The 21623-nt window shown below is 40.3% G+C and overlaps 2 protein-coding genes across 5 annotated transcripts in view; both read right to left on the reverse strand.

Moving 5' to 3' along the window:
- The window catches only part of LOC106610788 (SR-related and CTD-associated factor 8), a 37734-nt gene extending 26719 nt beyond the window's left edge, over window positions 1–11015 (reverse strand). The window contains exons 1-2 of one of the 3 annotated variants that reach the window (XM_014210365.3): window positions 10836–11015; window positions 9330–9413 (exon numbers count right to left, since the gene is read on the reverse strand). In XM_014210365.3, the coding sequence (XP_014065840.3) occupies window positions 9330–9413; window positions 10836–10865 (114 nt within the window). In that variant the 5' untranslated portion in view covers window positions 10866–11015. Of the gene's footprint in view, window positions 1–4192; window positions 4278–9329; window positions 9414–10835 lie in introns of those variants that run through there. The other 2 variants (XM_014210368.3, XM_014210367.3) reach the window with 2 other exon arrangements.
- Window positions 11016–11158: 143 nt separating this feature from the next.
- On the reverse strand, window positions 11159–19930 carry LOC106610793 (interactor protein for cytohesin exchange factors 1). 2 transcript variants are annotated; one of them, XM_082955638.1, is made up of 11 exons: window positions 19758–19930; window positions 19010–19063; window positions 18179–18218; window positions 15551–15720; window positions 15140–15213; window positions 14821–14892; window positions 14661–14722; window positions 14388–14506; window positions 13850–14204; window positions 13085–13275; window positions 11159–12906 (listed from the first exon to the last, which is right to left on the reverse strand). In XM_082955638.1, the coding sequence occupies exons 2-11, from the start codon at window positions 19031–19033 to the stop codon at window positions 12703–12705; spliced, it is 1311 nt and encodes a 436-aa protein (XP_082811764.1). In that variant the 5' UTR covers window positions 19034–19063; window positions 19758–19930; the 3' UTR covers window positions 11159–12702. The 2 variants fall into 2 exon arrangements, with proteins under 2 accessions (XP_082811764.1, XP_082811765.1); XM_082955639.1 differs by lacking the exon at window positions 19758–19930 and adding an exon at window positions 19172–19453.
- Window positions 19931–21623: the final 1693 nt, after the last annotated feature.

Genomic DNA, 21623 nt, shown 5'->3' on the forward strand with positions numbered 1-21623 from the left:
TTGTTATTTGGCCAAGTTTTATTGCAAGGATTTCTGATTGGTCAACCACAGGCTAGGGCTGGGCTATAAAACTACATCCTGTCCTTTTGTTCTTTGAAGAGAATCACTGAGGACAGGGGAGAATGAACATCTACCTCTCAGCATAACATCTATGATTTGTCCTCTTTGAATAAACCTATTTTTCTCCCCCTGATTTGCTTTGGGGTCTGTGTTATTGAAGAGTAACATCAACTGCTAACAGTCCGATGTGGCCGCGATGAAGCGCAAAAGAAAGGGGCAGGCGATTAGAGCTTTGATCAGCATGAAAATTCAAGCCTGATGCTACCTGAGCCTGATGAGCCCTACATTAAAGACATTGTATGAGCCCAAGACCAAAAAAAAACGAATAATTGTGCTGTTAATTGTAATTATCCGAGGTCCCTCTTTGTGACACCTGATCACACTACTGAACAGTAGTACATGTGTGACAAAACTAGAGCCTGTAGGACCTGCCTTGTTGATAGTGCTGTTAAGAAGGCAGAGCGGTGCTTTATTATGGACAGACTTCTCCCCATCTTAACTACTGTTGTATCAACATGTTTTGACCATGACAGTTTACAATCCATGGTTACTACAAGCAGTTTATTCACCTCAACTTGCTCAATTTCCACAAGATTTATTACAAGATTTAGTTGAGGTTTAGGGTTTGTCCCAAATACAACGCTTTTAGTTTTTGAAATATTTGGACTAACGTATTCCTTGCCACCCATTCTGAAACGAACTGCAGCTCTCTTAAGTGTTGCAGTGATTGCCCTCGCTGACTTGTATAGTGACGAGTCATCCGCATACAGACACACTGGCCTTACTCAAAGCCAGTGGCATGTCGTTAGTAAAGATTGAAAGAAGCAAGGGGCCTAGAGAGCATTGGCTTTGTCCAACGAACCATGACGGAGTTTGTGCTTACAAAAAGAAGCCACTAATATCGTTTTCTATTACTTTTCAGAATATAAATATCACTTCCTTTTTCTCTATTGTTGCTTTCTTCCTTCCGTGCTCTCAACAGTTAAATGAAGTGGTGTTGTCCTTTTTTTCATGTTTGTAATTACATGATTGAATAATATCGGACTACAATAAGATGCAGACTGCTTTCACTTCTCTTCACGAGGATGGAATTTGGATCTGACTAAATAACTGCTATATGCATTCAGACCATCGCACACACTCTCAAACCGCCCGGGAGTTCTTTGGGCTGCTGTATTTACATTTAGCAAACAAGAGCAAGCTTGAATCCTCATTTGAAAATCTTTTTTAATTTTTTTTAATCTCAAAATAAAAAATGTCCAACAAACTATTCTAGTCTAGCTGTTTCTTGGGACTCCACAGGAGCGAAGGAGAGGCCAGCGCAGGTGCGTAATTGAGAACAGTGAAGACAGTAGTGACGGGGGGGTAAAAGTTACATGTCAAAATATTATTTTTAGACGATATTATAGCGATATTTGACTCAAAGTAACTTTGTCAACAAACAAACAAAAATCTACTGTAGGTAGTGCTAGTCGGCTGTACCAGCGACAAAAATCTGGGATTTTTCCTCCTATAACTTGTTCATCTATTTTTAAACACTGGGCCAACATGTTTCCTGCACTTATTACGTGAGGTCCCTGGCAATTCCCAGCCCTAGAAGACAGAGGCTATGAATTAGAAGCTACAAATAAGGCTAATACTGCATTGAATTGATTACCTGCACTACGCAAGACAAAGGCTGAAACATTACCTTTCAGATGAATTCCTCATACGGTGTATGTGTTTCCATCACAGGCCGTCACTTGCTTGCATTGGAGCCTTTTCTTAATATTGTAATGACATTCTTGAATAATACTGTATATGGCCTATTTGGGACTAGAATAAGGTGCAGACAGCATTTTCTTCTCATCATGATTGAATAAATAACTGCTTTAGGCCATGCATTCAAGGCTACTTGTTGTTGGTCATAAATGTGACAGGCTTTCAGCAATATAATAAGCAAGACGTTGATTTGACGAGGGAGAAAGATTCCAGGAAAATGGATGGGTGGCCAGAGGTAGGCTATGACATGTTTGTACACTGAGTGTACAAATATTAGGAACACCTGCTCTTTCCATGACAGACTGACCAGGTGAAAGCCTTGATTGATCCCTTATTGATTTCACTTGTTAAATCCACTTCAATCAGTGTAGATGAACAGGAGACAGGTTAAAGAAGGATTTTTAAGCGTTGAGACAATTGAGACATGGACTGCGTATGTGTGCCATTCAGAGGGTGAATGGGCAAGACAATTTAAGTGCCTTTGAACGGGGTATGGTAGTAGGTGCCAGGCGCACCGGTTTGAGTGTGTCAAGAACTGCAACGCTGCTGGGTTTTTCACACTCAACAGTTTCCCGTGTGTATCAAGAACGGTCCACCACACAAAGGACATCCAACCAACTTGACAACTGTGGGAAGCATTGTAGTCAACATGGGCCAACATCCATGTGGAACGCTTGACACCTTGTAGAGTCCATGACCCGATGAATTGAGGCTGTTCTGAGGGCAAAAGGGGGTCCAACTCAATATTAAGAAGGTGTTCCTATTGTTGTGTACACTCAGTGTGTGTATATATATATATATATATATCAATCTTGAATAGGATCATCTATTTTGGTAGCATTTTTTTATGGAATTGATGTTGAGAGAGTGATGTTCATTCATATTAATCCATCATGGAGATACTGTATATCAGGCCTATTATTACGGGAGCATAGGCTGTGGCTACAGCAAATTTACCCGGCACAAGACAATTTTTTTACCAGCTGATGAGATGATACATGCATTGTGAACTCCATACCGAACTGTGCTCCATACCGAGATGCGCTGTCGGTCTCCACCCCAATCCCCACGGGACACCAACTTTCGAACACCACCTCACTCTGTGGTGATTGGCTCGTGATATGCTAGTGTCAAAGGAGGCCGAACCAACGAGAACATCAGATTCTCCGGAAGAATTTCACCACCTGGCCTCCACACTCCCGACAAGAGTAGAGTAGCAGAATGCCCATTCACAGGGATTTCAAGTGAAAGGCACTCACACATTCAGAATAGGTTATTTGTGGGTGCATTGTAGATATGAAACAATAGCTATAGATGCACTACGGAGAAATCTCGAATAGTTTGTCTAATCTCAGTTTGTGTGACAAAACAAGCAAGTATAGTGTAAAGAATCATTGTACCATCTAAATCGCGTTGAAATATATTTTCCATAACCAAAAATATTGTATTTTCAGCTGGTGTACAAAACCGAAAGTAAAAGACGCAAAAACAAAACGGGAAGCATAGAAATAGCTCACGTAGAACAGATCTACCACTTCTTAGAATAGCTTTCAATGAGAATGACAGATCAATAACACATTTCCATGTGCATTTGGTCGGGTCGCCCAAAAAGTTACTAATTGCAGCTTTAAAACTCCTACATACTGAGCATGCAAAGTATAATTTTCTTATGATGCTTTGGTTTCGGCCTTTCGACTGTCTTCAGAGCCTCAGAGGTCGAAAGGGCGAAATGTTAGCAAACAGTGATCATTTGCTAGAGTAGTGTGCAGGAATCTCATGGAATTTGAGCCGGTGGTCTCGTGAGTCCTGACAACAGACTCCTATCCCTGAACATCAAGCCATGCCAGCCTCTGACAACTTCAAAACTACAAACCATACACCACACTAAGAACATATTTCATCTGTCAGTGATAAATCTTCACCTTCTTCTGCAGTGTTGTCCTAATGTCAACTGTGACTCTCCAGTGCATGGTGTCCTACAGCTACTTCGCATTAGTATAAAACATTTAAAAGAAGATACTTTTCTAAGTCCACCTTGGCCTAATAGACTCTTAAGAATGGTGGGAACAGTGACTGGTCAGTTTAACTCAGACAGCCACAGAACATCAATTAGCCTACACTATGGACTGAACACGGATTACCAACTTTTCAAGTTCAAACAACAGCTGGGTTTATTCAACTCAGTCCTAATTCAGTCAGAACTGGCCAAGTATGAAGCCAGAGAAAAGAGAAAGCGTTGCTTGGGTACTGAACAAGACCCAGGGAGCCAAAAGCTCTGCAGACAGCCCCATCTCTCTCTGTGAAGGAGCAATTTGAGTCTCATTGATTTGGCTTCTTCCATGTTCCTTGTTTGAAACAGCCCATCTCCTACCTAAGCTGGTTAGGGGTTCCCTTATCTCTCTGTTACTCTCTCCACCCCATCCTCCTGCTTCACTTTCAGTGCTTTGGGAGAGCTGCTGAGGGAAGGGGAAACAGGAGTTATTCACAGGCAACACAGGCAAAGCAATACCAAGATTACACTGTAATTCGTACAGATTTAGAAACACAAACATATTGAATGACCATCCATAAAGGGGTTAGTTTTGCACTTTATCGTTGTACAGTTTATTTTGTTATCTGCAACAAAGTGGGAGGAGCCGTTCATAGAGACCGAGAAAGATTTGCGAGAGGCGGGCCTACAGCAAAAAGACACAAAGACGATCAAGACGATCAGCGCTAAGATTATTTTAGTGATAAAATGTCTTTGTAATACTGGTCTATGCCCCACAAAAGTATTATGACTGTTTAAGTGTAGCTACCCAGGAAATGATTGATTAGGATGAATATACTATGAAGTATTTCAGTTCAAAGTTTCAACCAGCAGTGATTTACTTGCACTGTGAAAGTATCAGAGCTCATAAAGTATACATCCCTCAAATTGGAACCAATACTAAAAATAAAGCATATTATGTGTTGGGCTATATTTCCAAAGCTGATGTTGTTAGTAATGCTATATGCATTTCTCCTGCACTTTTATAGCCACACACTGTTTGTATTTGGTGGAATTTGGGGGAGAGCTCTGCAGTAGTTGATGGGCTCGCATCATCACCGACACTACCTACACAGATGAGCTATCAAATTATGTTTGGGAGTGAGCTGGTAACAACCTGTTGACAACTAAAAATACTCCTCTATACAGGCTGGAAATACATAGCTTATTATTATTATTCAGAAACCTAGTCTGTAATAATGTTTTCCTCTTGTTGCATTAACTGTGCTATAGCTAATTAGACAATGCTGAGCCAAGTAGACTCAGTACAATCATAGGGCCACAATGCACGGGGGTGGACTGGCAAGGCCTGTACAAGTATAAAAACAGCAGCTGAAAGATTAAAGTTTCAGAGAAAATCTACATGAGGAGAATAATGTGATACCAAACATAACCATCAAAAGATATGAAGAGGGTGGTGTATGACATTTTCAAATCAAATAGAAGCAGCTGATCTGCATCATGTTAAAATCTGCTTCCACTAGAGTGTCAACCCATTGCTGCTCGTCAGCATAAGGCACCGTCATACCAGGATGGAAAGGAAACACAAGAGGACTTATACCATAAAAGGTGGACGCATGTGATCCTACAGAAATAAGGCTGTGATTTAGGCCTATTGAAGCGGTCACCAGTCCTAGCGTTTGATTTGTGCTTCTTACTTTGTTTAGGCCTACAAATGTGTAGTTGAAGAAGTACTCAAACAGCATAAGTTACTATATAGCATAGTGGCAAAAACAAGAACTTTTCTATTTGTGGCGAACATGAGTTGGAGTTTAAGTACTGCCAACAACACCCGACAGTAGCACCCTATTATAATTATGTGTGCAGATAGTGTTCTCAGTTGCAGTGAAAAATGGTATTGGGCCACAGGACAACTGTAATAACTTCTCCATTACCAGCCAAAAATAGTTGCTTATATACATAGCTACTGGTACTAGCTACTTCAAACGGCATGATAGACATTGTGGCACATTCTTTAGTGGCACTTTCAAATGAGGCATTTTATGAGTCCTAGTTGTCAGCATGTTTTGCCAGCGTTTGGGACAGTAGTTTATGACCCATTTTGAAATTAGAGTTATCACATACAAATTATAGAATTTGTCAGTCTGACAAAAATGTGCTTCATTTAGGAAAAATGAATGGTTTAAAATACGAAATGTGTTTTTTTTTTGCTGAAAGACTATGCCCATAGCTTACCCATGTTGCGGCACAAGAATTTAAGTCAATAAGTCATCGTTTTAGTCAAAGTATGATATATTTGGGCTTGAAGTTGGAAATTCAGATATTTTCCATGTCAATGGCGTGTTTCCCCTATGAGATGACATGCTAATAATTTTCCGTCTACGAGCTGGGTTTTATTTGACTATTACCACCCTCCAGCATGGTATTGTTTATTAATCAGAAACACCTGCAAAGTTCTACCTCTTCACGAATCGGGACTGAGCTGAGCGAAACAGCTTTTCGCCATAGCCTGCCTATACATGGTCACCTGAGCCATGGAGAAAATTCTAACATTTTCGCCAACAAATTATCATAATCCATTGGATAATTTGTCAAGTTTCATTTTTTTTATTTTTATAGCTAGTCTGTATGTATATATCTATATATATAAAAAGACAATTTCATAAATGGTAAAATTGTGTATATGATATGATTGCATTTTGGAACCACGCAACCCCCAAGATGAATGGTTTGACCATACTCCACTGCTTTGATTGGTGCAGCTAGAAACCACAAGTGTCTATCCTATGACAAAAAGGCACCCATAAAAGAATATTCCACTATCATGTTTATCTATTTTGTTGTGCTGTTGTTACATTTCTATTGGTATTGTCTTGTTTCGTGTCTGATACGCTCAGGGTGTGGTTACTTATCATTTGCGGCGTGCATCATGAGCAAAGTCATTGTAGCCCATCATTTCACTTCCACTAGCTGTGAGAAACATGGCATGAGCACAGGCTGACCTGGTATTGCTGTAGCGCAGCTGAAAAGCCTGCCAACATCCTACCAAAGGTTGCACTGTGTCCATTATAATGTAGAAAAAAAGCAACTAGTCCAAACTGTTCAGTAGTTAGGCTATTCATATTACCAAACCGTTCACTAGTTAGGCTATTCATATTACCAAACCGTTCACTAGTTAGGCTATTCATATTACCAAACCGTTCACTAGTTAGGCTATTCATATTACCAAACCGTTCAGTAGGTAGGCTATTCATATTACCAAACCGTTCACTAGTTAGGCTATTCATATTACCAAACCGTTCACTAGTTAGGCTATTCATATTACCAAACCGTTCACTAGTTAGGCTATTCATATTACCAAACCGTTCACTAGTTAGGCTATTCATATTACCAAACCGTTCACTAGTTAGGCTATTCATATTACCAAACCGTTCACTAGTTAGGCTATTCATATTACCAAACCGTTCACTAGTTAGGCTATTCATATTACCAAACCGTTCACTAGTTAGGCTATTCATATTACCAAACCGTTCACTAGTTAGGCTATTCATATTACCAAACCGTTCACTAGTTAGGCTATTCATATTACCAAACCGTTCACTAGTTAGGCTATTCATATTACCAAACCGTTCACTAGTTAGGCTATTCATATTACCAAACCGTTCACTAGTTAGGCTATTCATATTACCAAACCGTTCACTAGTTAGGCTATTCATATTACCAAACCGTTCACTAGTTAGGCTATTCATATTACCAAACCGTTCACTAGTTAGGCTATTCATATTACCAAACCGTTCACTAGTTAGGCTATTCATATTACCAAACCGTTCACTAGTTAGGCTATTCATATTACCAAACCGTTCACTAGTTAGGCTATTCATATTACCAAACCGTTCACTAGTTAGGCTATTCATATTACCAAACCGTTCACTAGTTAGGCTATTCATATTACCAAACCGTTCACTAGTTAGGCTATTCATATTACCAAACCGTTCAGTAGTTAGGCTATTCATATTACCAAACCGTTCACTAGTTAGGCTATTCATATTACCAAACCGTTCACTAGTTAGGCTATTCATATTACCAAACCGTTCACTAGTTAGGCTATTCATATTACCAAACCGTTCACTAGATAGGCTATTCATATTACCAAACCGTTCACTAGTTAGGCTATTCATATTACCAAACCGTTCACTAGTTAGGCTATTCATATTACCAAACCGTTCACTAGTTAGGCTATTCATATTACCAAACCGTTCACTAGTTAGGCTATTCATATTACCAAACCGTTCACTAGTTAGGCTATTCATATTACCAAACCGTTCACTAGTTAGGCTATTCATATTACCAAACCGTTCAGTAGTTAGGCTATTCATATTACCAAACCGTTCACTAGTTAGGCTATTCATATTACCAAACCGTTCACTAGTTAGGCTATTCATATTACCAAACCGTTCACTAGTTAGGCTATTCATATTACCAAACCGTTCACTAGTTAGGCTATTCATATTACCAAACCGTTCACTAGTTAGGCTATTCATATTACCAAACCGTTCACTAGTTAGGCTATTCATATTACCAAACCGTTCACTAGTTAGGCTATTCATATTACCAAACCGTTCACTAGTTAGGCTATTCATATTACCAAACCGTTCACTAGTTAGGCTATTCATATTACCAAACTGTTCAGTAGTTAGGCTATTCATATTACCAAACCGTTCACTAGTTAGGCTATTCATATTACCAAACCGTTCACTAGTTAGGCTATTCATATTACCAAACCGTTCACTAGTTAGGCTATTCATATTACCAAACCGTTCAGTAGGTAGGCTATCAATATTACCGGAGCTTAATCTTATTCTATGGTGGATTCGCTGTCGCAATTTATGGAAGATTACAAAACTTTGGAGAAAACAATAGATTGCAAAGTCAAAGATACTGGTTTCTCCTATCCATCTGTGGCAAAGATATGACAAATTCAGCTCCAGAACCAGAAATAGCCTAGCCAGCTTGCTAAACTTTCAAATACGGTTTAGTAAAAAAACAGATGACACTAGCTACCTTGAGGATGTTAGCACGCTAGCTACACTGACAACTTTCAGTGCCCTACTTATTTCTCCACTCAACATGAAAATCACCACAACGTTCCCACCCCCAATTCGTTAATATGTATTAGCAGCCTGTGTAATTCTTCAGAGGCGGAACCTAAACGAGTATTTCCCAAGCACAGGAATTACATCGAAATAGGGGCAGGGGGCCTTTAATGTATTATCTTCATATGTTTTGGTTAGAGTGAATAGAAGGATGCTGGCTGACATTTGTATACCTTCCAGAGCTTGAATTGAATCAATCTATGCAACAGAACCAAATAGTGCATTGCAAGAACATGTCAGACTGACTTGGAGGTTAGTTAGTTCAGGTAACAAGGGTTATTTGAACCCCATTCATTGTACGGCTGGGAGATGGACTCTCTGTCAGCGATCACTCCAACTATTTAGATTAATTTCTACATACTTACTTTTATAGCTTTTATTGCAGACTTGGTAATATTGGTCATTTTCGCCTTGGAGATTGGAGGCTTGTACTCATTCAACGAGAAGAGCTGAAAGACAAAAAGTGAAGGAAACAAACCGTTCAAACACATTTTAATATAAAAGTGTTAAGACAAGAAACACATTACTCAGGACTGAGGCTAAGACTTAAGAGGAATGGCAAACATTTAGTTTGTACAGTAGCCTACATAGGCCAGGGAAAGGGTGTAGTCAAAAAAGTGTTTAAAAACACTTGGGGCTGTCTTTATTATGTGCACAAAGAATATTCACGCAATAGCCTCCAGTGAAATATTAGTAGCTGAAAAAGTAGTGCGTGTATTGGGCATGATGCTGATGTTTTAATTCGCTCTATGTCGTCGACGATATCTGATTTTATGGTTCATGTTATGTAATTCTACAAAGGCACCCCATGTTGTGGCCACATTCCCCCTCTTTTTTTTTTACTAGTTTAGTCATGCATTATTACTACAGAGATCATAACTAGATGTGTGAATGAATGCAGATCACCTACTAATGACTATGGAGACTCGAATTTACGAATATTTACTGTCATCGTTTGGCTTCAGCAACAACCGGGCCACACAGAATGCTTGACATTGACACATTTGGCAAACTTGAACGGAAGAACAGACCCAGATGCAAAGTCTGGCACATTTCTACCAACATCAGTTATTTTGGAAGATAGAAATCAGCTAGCTAAACTAACCAACGGATCAGTAAACCCGTCCTGCCCTTGCTAACTGAAGTGAGACGAATGACTCGACCGGTGTGACTTGGCTGAAAACTACGGGGCCCCCCAAAATTATTTAGAACAAAATACAATAGCTTGCTAGCATGCTATTTTAGTTACCTACAAAGTAATACAGCATCAGTGATTGTTTTGCTGCATAATTTGCTAGCTAACTGGATCCATTGCACCAGCCGCCACGCGAAAACATAACAGCTAACTAGCTCACGTTTTACCAGGCCTTGCTCGCTAGCTATTGTCTGGCTAACATTGTTAGCCATTGCTAGCTAGCCAGCTAACCTTTACAGTTGACCGAGTTAAGAAAATAGCTAACGTTAGTTAACGAGTAGCTACCAAGATACCTAAGTAAATTAGGGTGACGTAGATAGCGACAGGGATTGTTTTGATTTCGAAGTTCAATTGAGTTAGCCTACTGTAATCTAAATTAGCTGGCTAGTCAAACATTATTAGCGCACTCTACCAGATGGCAATCTAGTTAGCTAGAGTTCACCGAGTTTAGCTCAGTATTGCTGACCAAATGACGGTACAGTAGCGCTTACATTGAAAATGACTAACTGGGTGATCAATATTCATGGTGGAAGCAAACCGTGTCTACTGAAAGGATGCGGCCTTGTGTCTAGCTGCCCTTCTCCCCCTTTCTGCTTTACGCTAGCTAACGTTAATCATACATTTCACTAACATTACAGTCACTTGTATTGAAATGTGAGGGAGAAATCATACAAACCTCGCCGTTGAATGCTTTGACAGCCTCCATGGTGTTGTATTTGAGTCTCGTTGTAAACTGTAAAATGTTTATATTGTTCTCCTCGACAACCGGTTTGATGCATGCTCTACGTTAGCTTGGTGAGATGGAGAAGATTGCCAATATGGCGCACGACCTCAATGAAATCCGAACAGCAGTACAGAGACGAGCGAACCCAAGTGTCACACAGTTGCATTGCAGGCCCAATGAAATTAGCTAAATGGCGACGACTCGTGGTCAAAAACATACACTAACACCCAGCTAGATTATTTTAAAAAGCATCTGTCTGAAGAAAAAAAAAATGCTGATATTTATAATGCAGATCTTTATTACTCGTTCGACACAGTCACTTAATGAAAATGTACCAATTAAAATACAATCGAACTGTACACACTTTATACCTATGTACAATGACTTTATTTACAATGCTAAAACAACTTAAAATATTTTCCACAGCTAAATCATATAAATTACAATTCAGGATTCATTGTTGCTGGCACAAAATGGAATGCTTGCATAACAACGTCTCCATAAAAGTATCAGGACCTGAATGTAACAGCTATCACATACAGCAATGTTGAATGATAAAATGTCTCTAGGAAAACCACAAAGATATCATGATGCAAATGTAACTAAGATAACAGTCACAAAAGTTTGTATCAAAAGCTTACATACTGTACATTTCATGGCAGTACTAGTGCATGTCTGTAAAACTATTAGAAAATAAAACCTTGTCCTATAGGCAACCGATCATGTTGCAAAATAACAAACACTTGTGGAAATTAGCTTTCAGAGGTGGACACATCTACCCAATGTTCCATCACTCACAACTTGAGATAACACAAATGCAAGCAAACACTGTACATATCACAACAGAAGAAAATGTCAATTGTTACATCTCTAAACCTAAAAAGATAAATGACAACATAAACAATATAAAACCATATAATGTCATCCAATCAACCAAATGTTTGCATCAACTCCAACTTTAAAAATAAGACACTTTCCTCTTATCATGATTCCACTTAGTGGAGAGTCAACACATGAGCTGCTTCCTATCATATGTAGTTAGATAAAAATGCAGCCTGTGTCAACCTGGACTTGGTGGTAGGAGTAATAGTAAACGTAAATCATAGAAAATGTAAATCTATCTTCCTTCATTTAGTATGATATGTTACATTTAATATGATATGTATTAATTTGTGGCTGCCCATCAATTTCGGATGTTATGCTATGAATTACAATTCAGATGATATGTTACGAATTGCAATTCGTTGTGGCTAACGTTAGCTAGGTGCCTAATGCTAATGTTAGCTAGGTGGCTAATGCTAGCTAGGCTAAGGGTTAAGGTTAGGAGTTAAGTTAAAGGGTTAGGGGTAGCTAACATGTTTAGTAGTTGCAAAGTAGCAAGTAGTTAAAGTTACTAATTAGCTAAAATGCAAAAGTTGCCTTTGGTGTGATTTGAAGACGCAACCTTTGGGTTGTTAGACGTTCGCATTATACACCCAGTCATCCATGATACACCCTCTTTTAGTTTTTTTGTCTTAAGTAATCTTCTATCTTATGTAACCAAATGTAACATATCATGCTAATTTCAGTATCCTGGATTTATGTTTACTATGTTACGTCTAGTCTATGAGACCAGGCTGCCTGTGTACAACCCTTAGTGCTACTGGGTTATGGGTAGACAATAACGGCAGTGAGTCAAACATTCTGAGTAAAAGTTACCCCTAGGCACATGAACGCAATCTGCTCATCCATCCCAAGTCTTAACCATAAGCTAGCTTTAGTGGGGTAAACTCAACACTGACCTTAGATCAGTGTTTAGGGGCAAATTCATCCTAGTCCATTATAAACTGGTCTCTACAAAGGGGACAGCAATGGCATTGGCTGCTGCTGCTGCGGAGGGCTCTACCTCTGCTGCCACCTGGTGTCCATGCTTGAGACAGATCTCCTGGAGCAGAGGTGTGTTGACTTTTTTCCATTCCCTGAATCTGGATGGGGTGGGTTCTGACAGCACCTGCTCGATGGTCAACAGGTCTGCCTCCTTTGCCTAAATCAAAGGGGAAGAAAGAAAGAGTGTGTAACTATGCTCAAGGGTCTCAATACTAAACAGCACATACAATTTGTACATCGAAAACAACGACATACATGTGATCCTGCCACCTATGTGGTGATAAACTGATAAAAACAAAAGCATATAATAAATCTAGTCAAGTTGGCAGATGTACCTTTAGCGTGCTGTTGAGGGTCCTGATGAGGTGCAGTTTCTCGTTAATGTCCTGGTTTTTGCATCTTTTTATAAAGGAGGCTCTGAAGTCCCTCTTGGTGGATGGTTTGCGGTCTCCTATGGGAGAGAGGTTGGCCTGCTTGATGTGGATGTACAGTCTCTCCATCTCATCAGATGTGGCTTCATGGTTCACTGCAAGAACAATACAATGGACTTCAAGAAATGTATATTTCTGCAGAAACATATTTATAAGTCTACCACTTTTAAAGATAAAGTATGACAAGGTTTGAGGTCAGTACCCTTACTCAAAACAGGTTAAAAATAACATTGAGCTCATAGACGGGATTTAAATAGTGTTGACTATAACTCCACTTCGTTTCATATTTTTTTCCAACTAGTTGATTGACAGTTATGAGACAATGTAATGTTAGACAAAACTGTGAAAACAGGATGAAGACTAGGATGTTTTGGTATTCAAATCTGTTTAACAAAAATTCCAAGGCCAGGGCAGGATGTGTAGGCAGACATTCAAACTAACTCACATCTTACAATAAGCACAGCTACCAATGTGCTGCCAAAGACAGAAGATGTGACATTGCACAACAGGAAGTGTGGTCTACTTGCACTTCTCCTATCCACAGGTCTGATCACGTAAGAACTAAAGGCATCCAGGGAGCACAAAATTATTTTTCCTTCACAATTTGTATTGTGATTAATATGTTCCCCTTATTTAAGTCAACAGCCGTTAAGAAAAAAGCATTCTCACCATCTTCTGTCCCTATTTCTAGCACAGCCACCTCCTCTGTCTGCTCCCTGGGGTTAAAGTCCTCCTCCCTGGCTGTGCTCCCTGGAGGGTCCTGGTATGATGAAGCCTCCTGGTGGTGCTGTAGGGGCCCCTCGTTCTCTTGATTATGTGGGGGCCGATGTGTGTGGACCTGCACAGAGCACACCACCGTTTCCCCGACAACAGGAGAGGCCTGCGAGACCAGGTCCAGCCAGGACTGACGATGCTTGGCCAGTGAGGACACGGAACTCTGTGATGTCATTGTGCTGACAGGTGAGGAGAAGGAGCCATTGGTCTCGCTGGGAAGGGGGGAGGAGTAGGGGGGAGGGAGGGTACCCTGAGAGAGAAGAACATAAAGGGGTTGTTCAGCAAGGTTAACACTCAACACTTTCAAAAAATAAATGTAAGTCAGTGTAACTAGGGCCCAGAGGATTTCTTGGTTATGTCACACGGTTAGGAAAAACTTCTGGCCTTAATTACCAGAGCCTACTCGGCTGCCCAGTGCATACTGCCTACTGACCTGATGTCCACTGCCAGGTGGACCATCCACAGAGCCCTGGTTCATCTGCTCAGAGTATGGGGGAGGGGGGGCCTCTGTTGTCTCAGCCTCCTCGTGATCACTTGCCTCGCTGTAGCACTCTGGACACAGAGTCAAAATGCCATTAGGCTACATACTTGACAAACAATAATCAGCAGCGATACTGAGACAATAGTAGTAAAGAACAGAATGAGTCAATTGGTGGAATGGACCACAGCTGATAAATCATGCCGACTGATCAACATAAAAGCTTACCAGCAGTGTTGCTCTCTGTTGGTTCGTATTGTATTGAAGCAAGCCCAAGCTTATTCAACCAACTGCAACAGACAAACAGAGAGAGACTGTCACATTCCTCACTGTTTCTATGATGACACTCTTAACATGACTTACATTACAATCTTTTCATGCGACTTACACGTTCATCTCCTCGTAGGTATCAGCTGCAAAGTAAAAAATCATGACTTGCGGGTGACATGCTTTGATGGCACTGCAAGAGACAGGAGAGAACATAACTCAGATGATTCAGTTTCTCACTTTGTGTTCAATCATTCACACTGCGCTCAGGAAGTTACACATTCACGCGACCTATAACTTCCTGTCATTATGAGAGTTTGGCGTTCTTGGCAAATTGAAAATGTGGCAGTAAATGGTCAGTTATTACCTGGAATAGATGTATTGACTGGTTTTACACAAACAGTAACATGATTTAGTGAAATAAGAAACAAGTTACTTACTATTTTTTCTTGCACTCCAATGCTCTGTCGATGATGAAGTCAGTCAGGTTAATGTATCCCTCTGCTTTCTCTGCCTGAAAATAATATAGGATTGACAGAATCTTAGCATTAAAAGGTACTGGCATTTCAAAGCAATGAAAAGAGGCATTATTCAACCTTTTATCCATTTCTAGTTCCCTCAAATTAGTTTTGACACATGGTAAACATAGGCTTAATTAATTCCTCCATCTTGCCAGTAATCATGCCTCCGTAGAAGAAACTGACAGACACTTCCAGCTACAGGAAACACCATGTCAGACTCAGACGGACTAATTTCCAGCAGTGACGTAGCAGAGGTAGCAGAGGCAGCAAGCAGCTGTGGAAATGATACGATGACTCAGCATAGAGGGTTAAGTTATGAGTGTCACTCACCAGTTGAGTAGTGTACCAGTACAGGGAAGTCTTCTTCAGCACAAACCAGTACTTTTTCCATTTGAAACCCAGGAAGGCCTTTCCTTCTTTCTTCCTGTAGAGCCAGCCCTGGTAGTCCGACTCCCCAAGCTCTTTAACCGAGACCCTCCGTCTGCTCATTGCCACATTGCCTGAACACAGAGGAGATCGTTCCTGAATTCATGCACCGTGGTTGCAAAGCAACAATAATATAATATACCTTTATTGCTATGCAGACATTTTGATATGACACTATGATTGGTTAAATAAATCCTCTTTAGCAAGTTCAGCAAGGTACAAACAATATTACAATGCCATGATTTACAGAGGGTTACAATATAATTCAAATAGTCCAATGACTCCATATTGAACATTCTACGCAACAGATTTGTTCAACAGATTTATGGTTCACCTGCTGATTCAGATTTTAAGCTAGTTTCCCAGTACAGCAGATTCAGAATCTCTTTCAGCCTACCTGTGTCAGATGGTGGTCAGACAAATCATTTTCAAAGAAGTATTCCAAAGGATATACAGGTCAATTCCAAAATGAAGGAAACACTAACATAAAGTGTCTTAGTAGGGTGTTGGGCCACCCATAAGCCAGAACAACTTCAATGCACCTTGGCATAGATTCTACAAGTGTCTGGAACTCGATTGGAGGGATGCAACACCATTCTTCCACAAGAAATTCCATAATTTGGTGTTTTGTTGATGGTGGTGGAAAATGCGGTCTCAGGCGCCGTTCCAGAATCTCTCATGGGTGTTCAATTGGGTTGAGATCTGATGACTGAGACGGCCATGGCATATCGTAATTTTTTTTTAAAAAGTATGCTCATCAAACCATTCAGTGACCACTCGTGCCTTGTGGATGGGGCATTGTCATCCTATGGGGGTATGGCCATGGTAGCTATGGCAGGTTAGAGCATTGGGTTGAATACCCGAGCCGACAAGTTGAAAAATCTGTTCAACGTGCCCTTGTGCAAGGCATTTAACCATAATTTGCTCCAGGGGTGCCATACTAGTATGACTGACCCTGTAAAACAATGCATTTCACTGCACCTATCTGGTGTATGTGACAATAAAAATTTACTTTTTTTGCGGAGCAAAATAATCACCTGCCCAGCATTTTTATACATGGCCCTAAGCATGATGGGATGTTAATTGCTTTCCTTAAGTCAAGAACTGCACGTGTGGAAGCACCTGTTTTCAATATACTTTTTATCCCTCAGTGTATCCATTATTTTGGCCGTTACCTGTTTATCACACACAATGAAGCAGACTGCTCAGCATACAGTAACTGCCCATAAACAGGTTAATAATATTGGAATCTCTTGCTGAGCCTTGTCTTAACCCTTTACACTAGTGGGAATTGGCCTTTATAGATAGGGCTAAATTGAAATGTTTCTTACAGAAGAAATATGAAAAGCATGGTAGCAATTGAAAGGAAATAGTTTGGAGATATTGGGAATATCATTAGACGACAGTTCAGGACACAGCAGTTCAACAGTTCCGGCGCATTTGTTGATAACTAAATCAGAAAATACTCTGGATACATTCAGGAACATGATGAGAATATTCCTGTAAAATGTGGGGTAGGTGCAACATAAATCTCCAAAATTACATGGGGTTGAGAGGACTAACTGGTGTCTCCACGTGGTCACACACCTCTCCACAGTGGGCACAGTTCCTAAGTCATTTCCATGCACTTTTATGACTCAAAGAAGAGTCTACAACCAAAAGTTGATTTTTTTTTGCTCTCCTAGCTGTGCCGTTGAGGAACTAGAGCAAGCACACTTGTAGTTGTTTTGAACACAGCCCTGCAATCACACAATTACTGTTGTTGTTTAAGCAATCCAAAAACGTCCCATTATCAATTGCAATCTGGGTCAGGTGGGCATCATTTAAAAGCTTGTTCTATTGCCAACATGACTAGCTTAGTTATAAAATATGATCTTACAGTGTTAGGGCAATTCATAGAAACAGATCATTTTGGTGTGCATAGAAAAGAGTCATGAGTGCATTCAGGTGCTTTTTCCGCAGCAAATTTTCTTCACAATAGACAAACAGGCTCATTCTGTTCAGAACAACCCAGATTATGACACCAACTGTACACCAAACATGGGGATCATAAATGGTGACACTGTATATGACATGGGTTTTATGATATGGAAATGTGAATTGTACATTTGGACTCAAAGCAGTATTTATTACAATCCTCAACGACTGATCTTTTAAAATAGATCGAGTCCTCTTAAATTTACAGCATTTCCATTAGACAACAAAACATTTGCAAAAGTTGCCCAATTAACAGGAGGGAGCGGGACTAAGTTCAGAACAGCTGTCAGTCAAAACCCAATCACAGAGCCTGAGTTTAGACGTCATCTATAACATGTTACTGTACAACCACTGCCTTCCAATTTAGATGTTTATCTGTGCCCAAATCTGCAATGTTCAACCTGTATACGAGTATAAAGGTCTACAGCATTATCAAAACAACCCTCCAATCGTCCTGACACTTCACACACGCCCAAATCAGTGGTGCCAAATTACAGTTGAGGGCACAGACAGCAAGCAGGCAGGCAGCAGAATCAGGCCTGGACACCAACTTACCTCCTCGAGTCTTCCTCTTGGGTTTCTGTCTCAGGGAAACCTGATAGAACAGAAGGTAGTGAGAGGTCAGATAGTCCCTAGTTCACGAGATGGGTGATTGAAGGTTGAGCTTCCCCAGACAGTGCAGCTCGATCAGACCGTCCCTCACCCTACCTCAGCTATAGTCTTTGAAACATCCTGTTTCACACCACCAGTGTCACTTGTGTGTGTGTGTGTGTGTGTGTGTGTGTGTGTGTGTGTGTGTGTGTGTGTCTCTCTCTCGCTCTCTCTCTCTTTCTGCAGCAGTCACAAGAAATCAAATATAACAATTGTTTGCCAACTTAAAAACAAAAATATGTATATGTATATATACATACATATATATATATATATTTTTAAGTTGGCAAACAAATTACATTTACATTTTAGTCATTTAGCAGATGCTCTTACCCAGAGCGACTTACAGTAGTGAATGCATACATTTCATAGATATTTTTTTTTCTTTTTTCATACTGGTCCCCTGTGGGAATCGAACCCACAACCCTGGCATTGCAAACACCATGCTCTACCAACTGAGCCACATGGGACCATGGAACTTATATTTTGCTTGTGACTACTGCAAAGAGATGTTTTTTTTATTCCATGTGTAACTCTTTTTGTGTGTGTGTGTGTGTGTATATATATATATATATATATATATATCAGAGGAAGCTGTAATGATGACACCATATGAGAAAGGAATTGCAGACGCAATTTGTGACTACTAGCTGCCTCAGGAAAAAAAAAAAGCCCATTTAAAAAAAACTTCCTTAATAACATATAAGAGACCTATAGATAATCTCCAGTACTTACAGGGTTGTAGTCATCACCTGCCATGGAGGGAGCCAGAGATATAGGGAAGGCAGCCTGCAGGCAGGCAGGGAGAGAGAGAGATACCTTTTCAGTTTATCGACAGACCTTTAAATTCAAAACATTATTTACCCCCATGTTAAATTAATAGACTGAGTACAATACTTCAAATGTCAAAGGGTCCACTTTGACATCTCTCCTGATTTAGAGAAAAGGGGGAACTGCTTCGCATCATGGATGAGTTGGTGTCCATTTATAGCATGACCCTTGTACATTGCATTTAGTCTTCATAAGTGAACTTGCACAAGATTGTAGTCAGCCCTTCTTATAGCAGACTATGACCCATAATGTCTTCAAACCAAACTGACATTGTCACTGACATTGAGAAACAGTTTCCTTCACATTGCCATTATTGACACACTTCCTCCTAGAATACTTCCTCAGGGGGACTGCGTTTCTCACAGAGAACATCGAGGGACCATCAGACCCTGGAGCCACACAAACCAAAATGTAGGTCACATCAGCTGATAAAAACATGCAAAATAAGGTTCATCTCTTTCCAGGTTAATGGTCATGATGAAGCCACAGTCCATGGATGGACAAAGAAAATGCTTCCAATTTAACACTAGATATTTTTTTTAAGAACTGGTAGCTCAAAATACACATTCCTACCATACAGTTCCAAAATGCTGCAACGAAAGAACAATATACATATTCATTAAGTCAAGATGAATCCCTGATTAATCAGTACCTGTTGCTTTCAAAAGAGCTTAGGAATATATCCACTTAAGAGTGTCAGCTTCATAAGGCTGGTCTTCTCCAAATGACACATACTAAAGACGAGAAACATACCTAGGCTACACTTCTTGTCTGTCTTGCTCAACACACTTGCATCTCAGTCGGCAACATGTTTTGTTAGCCAACTGATGACTGTGAGCCTAGTGATGCTTCATCACACTATTAACCACAACCGCAGCAGTATGAACTAACCACAGCGAAGCAGATGAACTAACTGCACCTGTTATCAGATGACATAAATAATATAATCACTTTACCAGAGCATCAATAACTGTGTGAGTACTGACTGAAGCATAATACCATATCAGGAATCAAATGCATCCGCACCAAATAACTGCCATGGTTGGAACTAAACAAGAATTGGATATCACAAAAACAAAATTATTTAAAAACACTAGCTGGACTGAAAGGGGTTCAGTGAAGTCATGTAGGCCTACAACCGTTTACTCAAAATGTGTCTTTCTTTGATGGAGTGACTGGTTAAATTGATTGACTCAAGCCCCGTGTTTGTGTTAGTTAAACGTATAGGTAAACGAAAAACACAATCTAGCCCTCAAAAATCACCCTTAAACATACCTGCAACTTAGATATGAAAATACGTATTTTAGTGCGGATAACGTCTCTGTTGAAGGAAAGCTTGCGCTTACAACGGCGAATCCCCGCTAAAACTTTGGTGAACATTAGGTTGCAATAATAGTAGCAGTGAGTCCGAATATGGCCGTCGAGTTAAAGTACGCTCCGTAACCCAATAACCACTAGATGTCACTCTAGCGCAAATATGGAAATTAGATGGTAGGTTACATTTGTTCATCAAACCTGCTGACATTTTTAATTTATTTCACCTTTATTTAACCAGGTAGGCTAGTTGAGAACAAGTTCTCATTTGCAACTGTGACCTGGCCAAGATAAAGCATAGCAAATCGACACATACAACAACACAGAGTTACACATGGAATAAACAAAACAAAGTCAATAATACAGTAGAACAAAAGACAACAAAAAGTCTATATACAGTGAGTGCAAATGAGGTAAGATAAGGGAGTTAAGGCAATAAATAGGCCATGGTGGCGAAGTAATTACAATATAGCAATTAAACACTGGAATGGTAGATGTGCAGAAGATGAATGTGTAAGTAGAGATACTGGGGTGCAAAGGAGCAAGATAAATAAATAAATACAGTATGGGGATGAGGTAGGTAGATAGATGGGCTGTTTACAGATGGGCTATCTACAGGTGCAGTGATCTGTGAGCTGCTCTGACAGCTGGTGCTTGAAGCTAGTGCGGGACATATGAGTCTCCAGCTTCAGAGATCTTTGCAGTTCGTTCCAGTCATTGGCAGCAGAGAACTGGAAGGAAAGACGACCAAAGGAGGAATTGGCTTTGGGGGTGACCAGTGAGATATACCTGCTGGAGCGTGTGCTACGACTGGGTGCTGCTATGGTGACCAGTGCGCTGAGATAAGGTGGGGCTTTACCTAGCAGAGACTTGTAGATAACCTGTAGCCAGTGGGTTTGGCGATGATTATGAAGCGAGGGCCAACCAACGAGAGCGTACAGGTCGCAGTGGTGGGTAGTGTATGGGGCTTTGGTGACAAAACGGATGGCACTGTGATAGACTGCATCCAATTTGTTGAGTAGAGTGTTGGAGGTTATTTTATAGATGACATCACTGAAGTTGAGGATCGGTAGGATGGTCAGTTTTACGAGGGTATGTTTGGCAGCATGAGTGAAGGATGCTTTGTTGCGATATAGGAAGCCGATTCTAGATTTAATTTTGGATTGGAGAAGCTTAATGTGAGTCTGGAAGGAGAGTTTAAAGT

This window comes from Salmo salar, chromosome 09 (assembly GCF_965601325.2).
Source record: "Salmo salar chromosome 09, fSalSal1, whole genome shotgun sequence".
NCBI lineage: Eukaryota > Metazoa > Chordata > Actinopteri > Salmoniformes > Salmonidae > Salmo > Salmo salar.

Bases quoted from the DNA above. Each gene is read 5' to 3' on its own strand.
- LOC106610793 (XM_082955638.1), bottom strand. From the start codon at position 19,033: ATGGCAGGTGATGACTACAACCCT. The intron at 18,219-19,009 runs GTAAGTACTGGA...CTGTTCTATCAG, and splicing joins CAGGTGATGACTACAACCCT to GTTTCCCTGAGACAGAAACC. The intron at 14,723-14,820 runs GTAAGTCGCATG...TGTCTGTTGCAG, and splicing joins ACCTACGAGGAGATGAACGT to TTGGTTGAATAAGCTTGGGC.